This window comes from Capsicum annuum, chromosome 10, assembly GCF_002878395.1.
Source record: "Capsicum annuum cultivar UCD-10X-F1 chromosome 10, UCD10Xv1.1, whole genome shotgun sequence".
In the NCBI taxonomy this organism is placed as follows: Eukaryota; Viridiplantae; Streptophyta; class Magnoliopsida; order Solanales; family Solanaceae; genus Capsicum; species Capsicum annuum.
Window position 1 is genome coordinate 97,667,661 of NC_061120.1, and position 16,502 is coordinate 97,684,162.

Here is a 16,502-nt window from a genome sequence, read left to right on the forward strand (position 1 = left end):
TAATATTTAATTTTTACTTATTAACAAATATAAAAAAAGTTGAATCTTTAAATAACCAAATAAAACAAAATCAAGGGAATGATCAAATTGATTTTATAATACATAAATCAAGAAAATGTGAAAAATAGAGAGAAGAGTAACAAGGAAAGATAAATAAAAGGAAAAAAAAAAGGAAAAGATAAATTGGTGAGGAAAGAGAATAAGTTAATTAAGTTAATATAATGAGTCCCACAACATATTATTTTACCAATTTAAAAATCTTCCACACAACTAACAATACGTGTGCCTCGCCCATGTTAAAATTTTTTCGAAGTATGGTTCTTTTGCCCTTTTCTCTTAAATTGAGTTGGAGAGTTGTGTATGGCCAACCTATAGTGTTAGTACATTAATAGGGTTCGTATTGAATGGCTTACTTTTATCTCTGAGAGTTCCAAACTTTCATGAGGTGAGCTACTCTCCTCTCCGAACTCCATCATAATTAAATAATTCTCTTAGCTAGCTCTTCCTCTCAAAAAATCTCACGTCTCACAAGCCACTAATAGTCCGACATGTCACTACAACCTCAAGCAGAAACTTGATAGGCATTTGTCATCAATATTATTCATAATATTTAAAATATATTTTTAATTTATTTTAAAATATTTATTTAGTTATAAATATTTTAGAATATATTTCACAATTGAATTTTTGAAAAACACGAGATATTTTTTTTATTTTTGGATTCACTTTTTGTATTTTTTAATTTGTTTTTGAAAAAAATCTAAAATTTTTATTTCATAAAATAACTCATTTTTTGTAATTTTTTTTAAAGGTCTCTTTTTATATATTTTTTAATTTAAAAAATAACTCATTTTCAAAATATTTTGATCAAACACAATTTTAATTTTATTTTCAACTTCAAAAATATTAAATAAAATAAATATATTTTTCAACTTTAAAATTATTAAATAAAATAAATATATTTTTTATTTTCAAGTCAAAGGAATCCTTAATTTTTATCCTTTTGTTTTAGACTCAAAGAAATATATAGAAAATTCTACTTATTTTATTGCTGTTACTATTATTATATAGTCCTATAAAGCCTACTCAAAAACTCACTCTGAATGCTAAAAAGCAAAGTCTTTGGCTTGCAGCCTTTTCAACTCCATATAATCTTCATCTATTAAAGCTGGCAGATTTCCTCCCCCACCCCACCACTCCCACTAGTCCTCCCCCCCTCCCCCCCCCCCCCCCCCCCCCCCCCCCCCCCCCCGTTCCCTCAAGAAGAAATACCCAACCAACTGGTTTAATTTCATCTTTCTCCCTCCCTTTGTTTTATTCCCTACTATTTGTACACAACGTGATTAACTGTGCAATATATTTTCTTTTCTTCTTATTATTGGAGCAGATAGATCAAAGTAAAACAATGTTGGACTATGACTGGGGAGAGCAATCCTCCGTTATGCTTTCTGGCAACGAACCAAATGAAGAAAATGACCAAAATCGTCAGTTTTTTGACCCTTATGCTAACACTCAATCTTTCACTGAAAATCCATCATCTCTAATGAACCCTCATCAACAGTTTCCTACCATTCAACAACAAAATCATCAATTTTTCCAAACCCAAAACAATCCCCATTTGACCACTACTAGCCTTTATGACCCACGTGCTTATGAAACTTGTTTCACCCATTCCCAAGGTAATTCCATACCCTCAGTACTACAACCAAATAGTAGTTTCATGGTTGTGCCAAAAAGTGAACCCCAGTTTGTGTCTGCTGGTGGGATTGATTTTGGGAGTAGTAGTAGTAGTAGAATTGGGTTAAACTTGGGTGGAAGGACTTATTTTTCTTCTTCTGAAGATGACTTTGTTAATCGACTTTACCGACGTACTAGGGCAGTTGAAGCGGGTTCAGTAAACACCCCTAGATGTCAAGTTGAAGGTTGTAGTGCTGATCTAACACATGCCAAACATTACCATAGGAGACACAAAGTTTGTGAATTTCACTCCAAAGCTTCCACTGTTATTGCTGCAGGTTTGACTCAAAGATTCTGCCAACAGTGCAGCAGGTTGTGTTTCTCCATAATACGAGAGACAGTATGTTTTATGATATATATATCGAGTATATGCACACACACGCACAAACTGTTTTTTCAACATGATTTTCTTAAACAATTCTTAAATTTTCTTAGTATAGCTGATCAGTACTCCATATATATAGTATTTTTATTTCACAGAAAGTTTTACGATTTGACGAACTCTTGCTCAGTTGACTGTAAAATATTAGATATTTTGAGTCTTCATACCCCAGAACAGTTCACATTAAATGAGACAAGGAAATATTGTTCAACTCAAGAGTAATGGCAAAATGTAGTTTCGACATTTCAATAACAAGGTGAAAAGCAGTTCAAACGGGTGGAAGAAAATAATATTATGACGAAAATGCACTTGGGAGTTTTTACGATCAAATGATTAGAGTTGGAAAATGAGGAGTCGTACATGGGTTGATCCCGAGGGCATTCGAGTCCGTAAATTTTTATGTTCCCCCATGAGTTTCCTACCCCGTTTTCAAGTAAATATGTGGTAGTACTTGTTTATCTTTGCTTTTTATAGGAAATACTTCCTTTTCCATTCCGGGTCCTCAATAAAACTCAATCAGCTTTCTAATCAAAACATGAATCATCTTTACTACTATTTTTTCTTTAATTTCTTTTTAGAGTTAGCAATATTTCATTTTGCATTGTTTGTTGATTAATTCTTATTCATATTCTGGAAAAAATATACATACATCACAGGTTCCATCTGCTGTCGGAATTTGATAACGGCAAGAGAAGTTGTAGAAAACGTTTGGCAGATCATAACCGAAGGAGGAGGAAAAATCAACAAGCTAACCTAGAAAACAGTAGCAAGTCTCAACTTGAAAGTACCAGAAATTCCTCATCAGACAGTCTTGCTAGTAAGTTTTTGATTCAAGTGTTAATATTAATATTCTTAATTCGGAAAAAAGCTAAAAAGTACTCCTCAATTATTTAAAATAGCTCAAAAATGTCTTTCGTTAGATTTTTGGTTCAAAAATACCCCTCCATTAAATATTTGGCTCAAAAATACCTCTCCCTCTAACGGAATTTAGAAAAAGATCAAAAATACCCCTGAACTGTCTGAAATGGGTCAAAAATATCCCTTTGTTAAATATTTGGCTCAAAAATACCCCTCCCTTTACGAAATTAAATTATTTCAATTATTTTGTTAATTTATATAAAATTCATCATTTAGTTTATATTTCGTTAATTTCTTTAAGTGAAAATTTTTATTTCGTTAATTTCGTTAATTTCTTTAAAGATTAAAAAGATGTAAAGTGAAAATACATTTTTAGAATAAATGTATGTTTATTTTCCAAATCAAATTCAACCAATTTATATTATAATTCAATTACTTTTTTTCATTATCTTATTTTTAAAATTAAAATAATACTTTTATGTAAAAAAAATTAAAGTATCAGGGTTAAAAAGTTAAAGTTACGGTTTAATTCAATCGAAATAATTTAATTTCGTTAAGGGGAGGGGTATTTTTGAGCCAAATATTTAACAATGAGGTATTTAACGAAATTAAATTATGTCGATTATATCGTTAATTTATATAAAGTTCATCATTTAATTTATATTTCGGTAATTTCTTTTAGTGAAAATTTATATTTCGTTAATTTCTTTAAAGATTAAAAAGATGTAAAGTGAAAATACTTTTTTAGAATAAATGTATGTTTATTTTCCAAATCAAATTCAACCAATTTATATTATAATTCAACTACTTTTTTTCGTTATCTTATTTTAGAATTAAAAAAATACTTTTATTTAAAAAAATTAAAGTATTAGGATTAAAAAGTTAAAGTTAGGGTTTAATTCAATAGAAATAATTTAATTTCATTAAGGGGGGGGGGGTATTTTTGAGCCAAATATTTAACAGATGGATATTTAACGAAATTAATTATTTCGATTATTTCGTTAATTTATATAAAGTTCATCATTTATTTATTTTTTTCGTTAATTTCTTTAAGTGAAAATTTATATTTTATTGATTTCGTTAATTTATATTTCGTTAATTTCTTTAAAGATTAAAAAGATGTAAAGTGAAAATACCTTTTTAGAATAAATGTATGTTTATTTTTTAAATCAAATTCAATCAATTTATATTATAATTCAATTACTCTTTTCCATTATCTTATTTTTAAAATTAAAAAAATACTTTTATGTAAAAAAAATTAAAGTATTAGGGTTAAAAAGTTAAAGTTAGGATTTAATTCAATCGAAATAATTTAATTTCGTTAAGGGGAGGGGTATTTTTGAGCCAAATATTTAACAGAGGGGTATTTTAACCCATTTCAGATAGTTCAAGGGTATTTTTGATCCTTTTCCGAATTCCGTTAGAGGGAGGGGTATTTTTGAGCCAAATATTTAACGGAGGAGTATTTTTGAGCCATAAATCTAACGAGGGGCATTTTTGAGCTATTTCAGATAGTTCAGGAGTATTTTTGAGCCTTTTCCGTTCTTAATTTTGTTCAAAAAAAAAAGTGTAAAACGTGAAACGTGATGTTTTGGGATTTTCAAACATATTTGTGTTATATACACCGACAATTTAAATAGAATTTTAAACTATTAAGTCTGGTTTAACCTGTTCATAACATAGTAATCGTTTATATCAGCTTCTTAGTTAATGTTTATAATAGAAAGTTATATTAAGTATATTGAATTGTATATATTATCCTTTTATGTTTTAGGGTCTCCACCTGATTCAGGAGCTCATTCTTCATCAGTGACTGTAGCAATTTCTTCACCAAGAATCTCACTGGATTGTTTTAGGCAAAGACCATAACAAATTGCTGCTACTTTTAAATCAGCATCTACAACACTTTCGTTCTCCAATGAATCTATCTACTTCCTTTAAATTATGATTTCAAGCTTTAATGGCTACTACCACCAAGTATCACTACTTACTACTATCTACTAATAGGGTAAAATGATTAATATATATGAATGCATGAAGTGTTAGAATTATGTTAACCCCTTTGTAATTTGTCCCACTAATGAATTCCCAATATTAGTTTCAATCTCTTTTAGTAGTATTAGAACTATGTTAACCCTTGTATTTCGTTTCCCTATTCAATTAACTCCAATCTCTTTCACAAACGAGTGGAATTTGAATATTATGTATAGGGGACTTCTGTCACATGTAGAAACTTATTAATCGTGCAGATGGGAAAGAATTGAAGTTGATTTTCCCAATTTCCCAACGGCAAAGCGAAATTATCTCAACGTGTTTGCAAACAAAAAAAAGACAGTTCCTTGTTTTTTTTAGTTCATATCCATGGCAGAATCTTTATTATTTAACTCGTTATAGCATGTCGTCTATCTTACTTTTGAAGTAAATAATTTCACTTGTTATGAAGAACTATTATAGTTTATTATCTTTTAGCTAGGTAATTTGATAGTATATAGTACATAAATTAAACTCAGTTTCTTTTTTGGTACAAGAGTTGGGTATGGCAGGCAAGCTCACGCAGGTGTATTACCATTTATAGTGTATGCATTATTTTCTTTTGTCTGGTACATTGATTTTTTTTCCCCTACAAAGTGGCAGTAAGAAAAAAGAAGGCAAGGTTAAAAGAAGAGATATGAAACTGACTGCTAGTATTAATTTTCATGCGATATAAAAAAGAATTTAAATTTGGTGCATCATTGGTGGTGTATTTTTTTTTTTATGCTATCAGGTAATTTTTATCAGCTACATTACCATTTATAGTGTATGCATTGTTTTCTTTTGTCTGGTACTTTGATTTTTTTTTTTCCCTACAAAGTGGCAGTATAAGAAGAAAGAAGGCAAGGTTAAAAGGAGAGCTGTGAAACTGACTGCTAGTATTAATTTCCATGGGGTATTAAAAAAAAATTAAGTTTGGTGTTGTATTTTTTTACGCTATCAAGTAATATTTACCAGTTGTAGCAGATAATTTATTTTTTAGATAAAAATATAAAAATAAATAACCCACTACAATAAATAAAAATTACATCATCATGTAAAAAGAAAATACATACAAACTTAAACTCATAAAAAAAAAGAAGTGTGAAATTGATAAGTAATTCTATTGGTTAATATAATGCTAAGAGTACAAGGTCCACGAGTCAAGCTGTCTCCTGCATGGAAGCTATTTTTGATTAAAAGTTTTTATGTGGTGAGGGTCCACTAAACCATAGTAAGGATTTGAATTTGAATGAACAATTCCACATCTAGATATATTTCATGGCCGCCTTTCTTTCATTTTGATTTTCTTTTAAGAGAATTTTGCTGATGTTTACTCTCATGCGTCGAGGTGGTTAGGTGCATTGGGTGAATGAATCATGAGTTTTAGTGAGTGGACGAGCTTTGGACGTATGGCAACTGGTTTCTTGTTTGCTTCATTCTTTGAGCTTTCGTAATCATAAACGGACAAAAACTCATAAATAATTAAAGAATTCTTTTTTTTCCATTATTAGTATAATTTTTTTTAAAAAAAATATTACATTGTCTATGCATTTATAGTCTTAAAGTATGTATCCTGGATTTAGAAATAAGATTTATTATCTATTATGATTGTAAAAGATTTGATGAAGTAAAAATTATTTACCCTAAAAATGCATATTACTTCAGCTAAACTTATCATCATAAAGTAATAAGTAGAGTCAATAAAGTAGTTGAATTCTTTTATTCTTCTCACTTTCATTTTTTTTATGTCTTCGTGCGACCATCTTCATAAAAAAAAAAAGGCCAAACACATTGGTACACCCCTAACTTGGCACAATCTTTCACTTAGACATCTTAACTAGATCTTGTTCACTTTTGACACCTCAAGTAGCATATGCAAATGTTTTTTCGACACTTTTTACTGAATCAGCAAAAAATATATCGTGTGCGTGTATTACACGTGCTGATGATGTGTAAAATGATCAATAATATTATGACATTTGTCATTTTTCTCCAAATTAATTGTTAAATATCTATTTTTAATTAAAATAAAAAAACACCAATCAAATATTGCCACTTGGCAATTTTTATCTTAAATAATTATAAAAAAATTATAAAATTTAATTTCCCCACCCCCCACCCCAAACCTCCTAAGTCATCTTCTTCATACCCCCTCCCCTCCCCGCCCCTCCCCTCCTCCCCCCACCCCCACCCCTATTACAAACTACCATTTTTGTTTGGCAACCTCCTTTCCCCCGCCCTATCATCTTTCTCAACCCACCTCACCCCCAAATCGAGACACCTACCTCGCCACGAAAATGCACACACAGCTTCCATTTCATCTGAATACACATACACACAGCTACACATACAGGACTCACCGAAAACGTGCACACCCAAAGCTCACCGAAGACATCTTATGTGTTTTGGTTTACGTATCATGTTGTGTTAAAAAAAATTCCTACAGCCATTAAGTAGTTGATGCCATTTGGTTGAAGTGTTAAGAAAAGTATATGGGTATGCACAGTTTAAATTATGTTAATACTATATATTTAGGAAAAGTCTGAGTGTTAGGAATAACAGTGGGTGTGTTCCGTTGATTAATGGAAGGAGTATTATTTTGTGTTCATGGTGTGTATTGTTCATGGTGGAAAAGTTGTATGTTGTATCAAATTAAAATTAAAAAAAAATAAAATTAATAGTATAACTCAATAAAATATTATTAAAATTTATCAAAAGTTTGAGGAATGAAGGAGAGAATCCATTAATATCAAAAATTAAAATTAATGGTGAAGAAAATGAATTCCTCAACAATGGAAGCTTGTAAAGGAAAAAATGATGGAAAAGGAGAAAGAGCGAGGAGGAAAATCAAAAAAATTACAAAAATGCCCCTCAAACGCACTTTTCGTGCGTGTAGCACACGATTTTTGTTGATTCAGCAAAAAGTGTCAAAATGACACACTTTAAAGCTACTCGTGATGTCAAAAATGAACAAGGTCCACTTGAGGTGCCAAAGTGAAAGAATGTGCCAAGTTCAGGGGGCTGTCGATGGGTTTGGCCTAAAAAAGGTTATTATCCATGATATTGAGAACTTAAGTAACCCTTACTCGTCATTTGGTTGGGAAAGATTTATCCCAGGATAATTATTTCTGGAATTAGTTTTTCGGAATTAGTTATTCCACCATGTATATGGGATAACTTATCCCATCACTATGGTGTAAATGATGAGATAAATAATCTCGGGACAAACTAATAACTCCAACCAAACATGAGATAAAATAATTCCACATTTTATCCCAAGGATATTATTACTTATACCTCACACCAAACGACCCCTTAGAGTATGTTTAGTATAAAGAAAAACATTTTTCAGAAAATGTTTTGAATTTTCTCATGTTTGGTTGACTTAAAGGTTTAGGAAAATGTTTTCCAAATCAACTTATTTTCTCAAATTTAAGAAAAATGATTTTTCTTAAAAAAGTAAGAAAAATATTTCCCAAACCTCTCTTTTAACCCCATACCTCAACTTTCCACCCTATCCCAAGTCTCGGGTACCAATTTTTTATATTAACACCAGATCCAACTCCCGACCTTGACCCCTAATTGTCGACTTGGAAATGAGGGTTAAGAGTTGGGATCGGGTCTGGAGACGAGAGTTACAGTCGGGTCGTACTTTGGGTTTTAGAATTAGGTCTCGGGTTGGGGGGCAAGGTCGAGTCCCGAGTCAGGAGTCAGGTTCGGGTCTTAAATCAGGAGTTGGGATTGTATCTTGAATTGAGAGTCAGGATTAGATGTCATGGTCACATATCGGTGTTGGGTATTGGGGCCAGAAGTTGGAGTCGGGGTCAGGGTCGGCTGTCGAGTAGAGATCGGAGTCAGGTCTCGGGTTAGGAGTCTAGGTCAAGTTCAGATCGAGAGTCAGGGTCAAGTACCGTGGTCGGGTCTCGAATTGAGTGTCGGGTTCAGGTCTCGATTCGAGATTGAGGATCAAGGCTCGATTTGGGAGTCAAGATTGAATCTCAGGTTGGGAGTCTAAGTTGGGTCTCGAGTTGAGAGTCGAGGTCAGGTCTCAATTCAAAAGTCGGGGTCGGATATCAGGTCGGTTGCTAGGGTGGGATCCCAAGTCAAAAGTCAGGGTTGAGCCTCAAGTTAGTAGTCAGGCTCGAGAGTAGGGTTTGATTTGAAATTGAGAGTCGAGGTTGGATCTCAAGTCATGGTTAGGATCTATTCTCGGGTCAAAAGTCAAGGTTGGGTCTCGAGTCAAATATCGGGGTTTGGCCTCAAGTCGAGAGTTGGGGTCTGGTCTCGAGTCTAGAGTTAGGATCGGGTCTCAATTCGAGAGTCGGGTCTCGAGTTAGAAGTCGGGATCCAGTATCGAGTTAGAAGTCTAGATCGGGTCTCGAGTCAAGAGTCAAGTTTGGATGTCTAGGTCAAGTCTTGGGTCAGGAGCCAAAATTATCTTTTGAGAGTCGGGTTCAAGTCTCGAGTTGGATGCCAGGGTCAAGTCTTGGGTCAGGAGTCAAAATTATCTTTTGAGAGTCGAGGTCAAGTCTCGAGTTGGATGCCAGGGTCGGGAGTTGAGGTTGGGTCTTGATTCAGGAGTCAGGTTTAGACTTAGGGTTGGGTCTCGAGTTGGAGCCAAGGTTAGGTCTCAAGTCAGGAGTTAGGGACAGGTCACTGGTCAAGAGTCAAGGTCGGGTCTTGGATTGGGAATTAGGATTTGGGATTTAGTCATGAGTTGAGATATGGGATTGGATTTCGAGTCTAGAGTCGAGGTCAGGTCTCGAGTTGGTTGCTAAGGTTGAGTCTCAGATCAAGAGTTGTGGTCGGGGTCAGGTGCTGGGGTCAGGTCCCAGTTGGTTGTCGGAGTTGGTTTCTAAGTTGGGTGTCAGTGTTGAGTCTCGGGGTCAATTCTTGGGTGTTAGGGTTGGGTCCCGGTTTGACTATCGGTTCAATTATCAAATTTAAAGTCCGGGTTGGGTCTTGAATAGGTTGTCTGAATCAGATCCAAATTTTGGTGTCGGAGTCTGATCCTAGATCGATCGTCGTGGTTGATTGCCGAGCCAGAAACTATTTTCCTAAAAAGTAATTTTTTACTCTCTAGCCAAATGCTAAAACATTAGTCTGATAAATATTTTTCATTCACCAAACAAACACTAGAAAATATTTTTTGAAAAATATTTTTTATTCTCCAGCCAAACATGAGAAAATAAGTAAGAAACAAACTTATTTTCCATGAAAAAAAATTTCTAGGAAAAAAAATTTCGTAGAAATTGTTTTTTTTACATACCAAACACACCCTTAATTCTTTCTCACTTAAATTGGTTAAGTAATTCTCAATTACTTGTGAACTTAAATTAATATTGTCATTATATTTTTTATACCAACTGTAAACTATTATTACCAAAACCAACATCCAAAGAGTAAATTCCCTAAATAGTTACCTATATTTGAAAAATTGCCTAGTAATATCACTTTTGTTTCTTTTAGGACCAAAATATCACCCAACTATTCATATTTTCCTCAAAATATACTTGACATAATACCAACATCCTTCCTTTTCTCCTAATAGTATGCCACGACATTATTCCTTTTTAATAATGATTTTTTTGTAATTTTTAAACCACCTAAATTTTTTACCACTCAATTCACTCTAATAATCTGCCTAATTAGGTGGTTATAAGAGACTATCTATTCAAAATTTTGCCTAAAGAAAAAAAAATCTCCTTCTCTAAACATTTCCCCCTAACGATCTTTCTCCCAACGAGTAGAGCATGAATCGACGCGCCTCCTCCATGGAAGCTACTTAGGCCAGTCTTCCTGTGCATATCACGCAGCCTAAGGACCCTCCCGTGGAGAATTGACCACCAATGGAACCAATTGAAAAAAGGAACTTGTTCCATAACTCTTACTATTGGTCCTAGCTTGAGCATTAGCTCCAATTCTCCTACTGTAATGGCGAGACAGACCACACATAATAGCAAACCAGTTGTCATCTTTATAGCCTTTGACTATTATGACGTGATGGCGGATGAATGCAGATGTACGGTGGTTGAGAAATTCACAATGGACAGACCCAAAATAGAAGTTATCAAAGCAAAATTCATTTAAAAAACACCATTGAAGTTTGTACAAAAAATATATGAGCAAGTGAATGATAAGACCAACATAGATGCACAAAAACACAACAATAATGCTACCGCACAAATTGTTAATGCTGAGACAAAAGATGGTGGTTTTATCCCGTAACAGAAGAAACAGACAAAAGGATACAACACAACAATAGAGTTTTTAGCAAAAGAAGACACATAATGTGTCTAAATAAGTGCTTCACATAACTAACAAAAGATACTAATACATAATCCCTATATTTTACTAGAGTTTCTTTTTTTTTTCTTCTGCAAAACTAGATAATCTGTCATGACTTCTCTTTCAAAATAGCTTTCTCTCCTTGCTATCTCTTTGTTATAAAAGAAGGTCAATCTAACAAATTTAGCATATACACCTCCCTGAGCCAACAATAGAGAAAAACAAAACAACTAAGCAATGAAACTAATGGGAAAAAACATAACTTGGCAATAAAATTAATGGAAAAAATTAATTAAGAACTCATTACCTGATTCTAGTTGACTGCTTCGTTAAGTTCAAATTCATTTGTAAATCCACCCACATTTTTGGATGATAAAATTTAGATAGTTCCAAAAATCATGATTTTAAGTATTCATATTATTTCACAGTTTACACTTCAAAGATTAAAAAAAGATTGAATTTTACCTTGTGGCAATCTCTTTGGTCGACATCAAAGGTATATAGCTATTCGGGATATAATTTATTAATTTATTCCTTGAAGAACTAAAGGAACCCACATTTTCCTCGAAGAACTAAAATATTTCATATTAGAATTTACCTCAGAACCCTAGAAAACTTTTTTTGATTAGACAATTTTTACCTCTTTGTAATCTTCTTTTCACATATAAAAGATTAGAGTGGTTTAAAAAGTTAAAAATATTATTATTAAAAAAGAAAAATATGACATGGCATCCTATTAGGAGAGAGAAGGATGTTGGTATTATGTCAAGTATATTTTGAGGAAAAGAATTAGGAATAGTTGGATGATATTGTGGTCCTAAAAAAATAAAAAGTAATATTACTAGGTAATTTCTTAAACATGGATGACTATTTACTGAATTTACTCACATCCAAATTACAAACTAAAGAGAACCTAACCAATAGACCACCTCACAAAAGAGTGTATAAAAGTCAACCCTCAGAAACAATCAAAAAGAAAACTAACTACTCATCCTATGAATAAAACATCTACGTCCATATGCTCTTTTTGAAGTATTATTCTCTAATCTATCTAGAACATCTCTCTTGATTTGTGTTGCTATATTAGTCGGCTACAGATGAACTCCTCTAAATAATTTCCAGTTCCTAGTTCTCCAAACATTATAGTATGCTACTTTATAAATTGCTACCAATATCTGCTTCTGAAAGTTGTTGCATCTCTTTTCTTTGACATTATCATGTAATCAAACTAAGCCCAATAATCCTCTCCATCCTGTTTTCACCTCATTGAACCAATCATACAATAAATAAATGATAGACAATATCTTGAACCTGTTTAACACTTAAACAACAACATTGATTATCCACAGGGACATTCATCTTCTGCATCCTATACTTTGTAAGGAGTTGATTCTGCACTGCTAACTAAACAAGGAATCTGTGTTTTGGTTTATGTAATGATCCTTCGGGTCATTTTCTATATTACTTTTTATTTTTGCTGTTAGAGCTTTTTCATATCTTCCCCAAGTCATTTATGACTTGTTGGAGCTGACAGTTCAGTTATCGAGGAGTTTATTTAGTTTTTAGAGTCAATTCTCTGTTTAAAAGTCTTTGCTGGTTCCAAATAGCCATCGGACAAAAAAATTAGTAAAATAATCTCGAACACAAATTTTGACTATGCCAACAGTTTTGGAATATCAAATTTAGTCTAGTTAGACCTTTGGTTTAGGTCTCAATGCACCCAAAGCTCATTTTGACCTATTGGTCGGAAAGTTAAAAATTTGAAAATATAGGTGTAGGACCCATATTTGGTTAAAATAACTTCAGATTGAAAATTCAACTTCGCCATTGCATTCGAAACGTTAAATTTAGTATGGTTACATAGTTCATTTATGTATATAAAATTTTGAATAAATCTTGAGGCATTAGCAAAAACTTAGAAATTTTCCAACTTTCACTGTCAGCTGTGCTGACAACAAGTATTGCGATCATATAAGGGAGGATGGCGATCTTTATACCTGATCCCGCACTCAAGTAGTGCAATTTCACTCCATGTTGTTACTATGATTACCTGTTATAGGTATAAAATGACCCCTTATATCACGTTTTTGTCATTTTCCACTCATTCTTGAGAGCCAAGAACCATAAAAAGTGTGATAACTTAGAATGGAGTCGTGGGGGTGGCTTGGGATCTTGATAAACATATATTTTTATGAATCTTTGGATTTAAGATAAGAATCCTTTAAATTCATGTTTGAATTTCTTGTATTTTTTTACCAAAGCCTCAAATCCTTTAGGGCTTAATTTAGCCCCAAACTTAGCTTGGTTGTCATCCTTTTTTTAGGGGGGGGGGGGTTGATTCTATGATCTTGATTTCATATTGGGTTGGTCTTTAAAATATGATTTTTCATAAGTGGGACCCACATGTAGTTTTGGGATAATTTGTGAATCCAAAGCACAATGGTGCAATATGGGTATCGATGTTCTCATATTGATGAGTAAAATGCATTTTTGATAGCTTGGCATCTTAAAAAGGCTTCCTAGAAGAGAAAAAAAATGAAGGTTTAGAGAATTGTTGAGCATTCTTCGGCGTTAAGGTAGGTTAGGTTTAACTCTTGTTAGATTGAGCTACTTCGTATTATATTTATGATATTATATTAGATTGGGAGGGGTTTTAGGTATTAGTTTGATGAATTTCAAGACTTAGGGTTAGTTGATCCATTTAGGCTAGTTTGATATCGCAAGCTTGACACTTAGCTTATTTCATTGTGCCTATTAGATTGAGAGGGGTTTTAGGTGTTAGTTTAATGAATTTCAAGACTTAGGGTTAGTTGAGACGTTTAGGCTAGTTTGACATTGTAAACTTGACACTTACCTTATTTCATTGTGCCTTGAGGTGAATTTGACCTTATTTCTCATGCTTGGCATGAGAATAGTTTAGACTACTCAAAGTAGGCATAGTTAACCTAGTTACTCATGTTTAGGCTAATTTCTATATTAGGGCTATCAAGGCTTGTTGACATCTAAAAGCAGAATTAGATACTTTAGGCGTAGCTTTGGGGTAGAAATTGCCTAAAAGAAAACTCATGGATTAGAAGTGGATTCTTAATCCACTTAATGTTATGATATATGGTATCTTTGGTAAACCTTTATGCTTATTAGACTCTTGGAGAGGCATATGGATAAAAAAATGGCTAAATCTTGATACTTAATGGTTATGTTAGTTAATATGAGGGTTAAAGCCCATTGGTTATACTATTAGTTACTTTATTGGTGATGCTAATTATGATAAGGATTATGTATGAATATACCCAATTTGAGTTCGGAGGATGATTATGGTTTTATTGATTATAGTTACCGATTCAAGTTTGGGTATTGATTATATTACCAGTTCAAGTTTGGGTATTAATTATAATTATTGGTTCAAGTCTGAGTATTGACTATATTATCGGTTCGAGTTTGGCTATCGACTATATTTATTGGTTCAAGTTTGGACATTGATATTACCGGTTCAAGTCCAAATATGCCTAGTATAATATGGTGATGAACTTATAATATGTTTGATGATATCAGAATGTAAAATTGAAAGTAATGGCTTGACTAAGTCAAAAAATAAGGTAATGATCATAATTTGACATGACATAAGTGGAATCTAGTAGAAACATGACTAGTTACTAATGATGAGTTAGTTATAAATTATGACTAGTGGATAAGTGATGATAAGGTTGTTAGGTATCAAAAAATATGGAATAATGGTCAAATGATGATGAAGCTTTGTTATAATATCGAATAGTTGTTTTTCTCTTCTATTGAGTGTACTCTCCAGTAGTATGGGATGATGTGATGAGTTCTTTACTTTTTGCACCAGAGCCAATTTCGTACGTATGTTTGCATGTGTTTGATTCTTTATGTTCTGTTGTCATTATTATTTTGGTTTATGTATTAATAATGCATAGTGATGATGGAGATAATTCAGGTTTGATTTTGTACCTTGACTTAGTTATGATTATCTTGCATTATATTGTTTTTATATCATGATTTATCTTACTCGGCCGATGATGCCTACTGAGTACCCATTATTTTGGTACTCATACTACACTTCTGTGCATTTTTTGTGCAGATCTGAGTACTAGCTGTTGCCATTGACCATTTTTCATATAGAGTTGATCTTTTAGAAATAGGGTGAGCTCTTGGAATTTTGAGTTGCCCATTTCGATCTATCTTATTGGTACTCAGTCTTTTGTATCGATACAGATGTATTGACTATATTCTAAGTCTTTAGGTTGTATTATTGACATTAGATGCTCTTGTATCGGCTTTACCAAGTTGTGGGTTTGGTATTTTGTGATGAATGTTTATTTATTAAGAATACTTTATTACTTATGACTTGTGTTTATTAAATTTGGCCTATAGTGTGCATTTTTTTATCGAATTAACCCATTACGTTAGCTCTAGGTTATGGCATTGGCTTACCTACTGGTGGGATTTAGTAGGTGTCATCATGACTTATAAATTGGGTCGTGACAAATTAGTATCATAGCCTAGGTTTTACCGATATTGTTGGTACAAGATTAAGTGTCTAGTAGAGTCCTGTGGATTGGAATATTAATGTTTGTTTTCTATCTTAAGAAGGCTATGAGATATTATTAGGAGTTCTTTACTTCTTTCACTCACATCGTGCAAGAGTCTGAGTTGGTTTGTAGAAGCATTACTTTGACTTTACTATTTCACAGATGACAGGACATGTGCTACTGCTACACGAGATGAGGGTCCTGAGACCGAGCCTAGGGATTATTCTTTTATTTGTGGATGATCTAGAGATCGTGAACAACCTCGTGATGTATCCCTAGCTAGGGGCCAGGATAGGCTGCCTTCCTCAGACCCTATTCCTACACCTAAGCTAGAGATTCTTCTACCACAACTAGCGGTGGTCTAGGGACCAGCCTAGGCTCCATTAGGTTTTATTCCTTCCTTATTGCTCAGAGATATATTGGTTCAACTGTTGGGTTTAGTTATTAGTTTATTGTTTGATGGTGTATAGTCTATTGATTAGAGTGGTATTGAGGTAGAGGCATAGCCTGTAGTTGTGGCTCTCAGAATTGAGGTTTCTCCTGTACAACTAGTTATTCATCCATTAGATGCTCACCTAGTGGTTACCCAACTTGCTATGTGTTCTGAGGAATAGAAGATGTTAAGTAGGTTCTTGAGATTGGCTCTACCTAGATTTTCTAATGCCTCAGATAGC

At 33.1% G+C, this 16,502-nt stretch overlaps 1 protein-coding gene across 1 annotated transcript; it reads left to right on the plus strand.

The window, feature by feature from the left end:
• The first annotated feature begins 1,121 nt into the window (after positions 1–1,121).
• LOC107845883 (squamosa promoter-binding-like protein 8) lies at positions 1,122–5,099 on the plus strand. The gene is made up of 3 exons (XM_016690381.2): positions 1,122–2,049; positions 2,776–2,936; positions 4,752–5,099. Exons 1-3 carry the CDS (start codon positions 1,406–1,408, stop codon positions 4,844–4,846), a joined length of 900 nt encoding a protein of 299 aa, XP_016545867.1. The 5' UTR covers positions 1,122–1,405; the 3' UTR covers positions 4,847–5,099.
• The last annotated feature ends 11,403 nt before the right edge of the window (positions 5,100–16,502 follow it).

Excerpts from the sequence above, each read along its gene's own strand:
- LOC107845883 (XM_016690381.2), top strand. The coding sequence starts at position 1,406 with ATGTTGGACTATGACTGGGGAGAGCAATCCTCCGTTATGCTTTCTGGC. Across the intron at positions 2,050-2,775 it reads TTCTGCCAACAGTGCAGCAG|GTTCCATCTGCTGTCGGAAT; the intron begins GTTGTGTTTCTC and ends CATACATCACAG. Across the intron at positions 2,937-4,751 it reads CTCATCAGACAGTCTTGCTA|GGTCTCCACCTGATTCAGGA; the intron begins GTAAGTTTTTGA and ends TTTATGTTTTAG.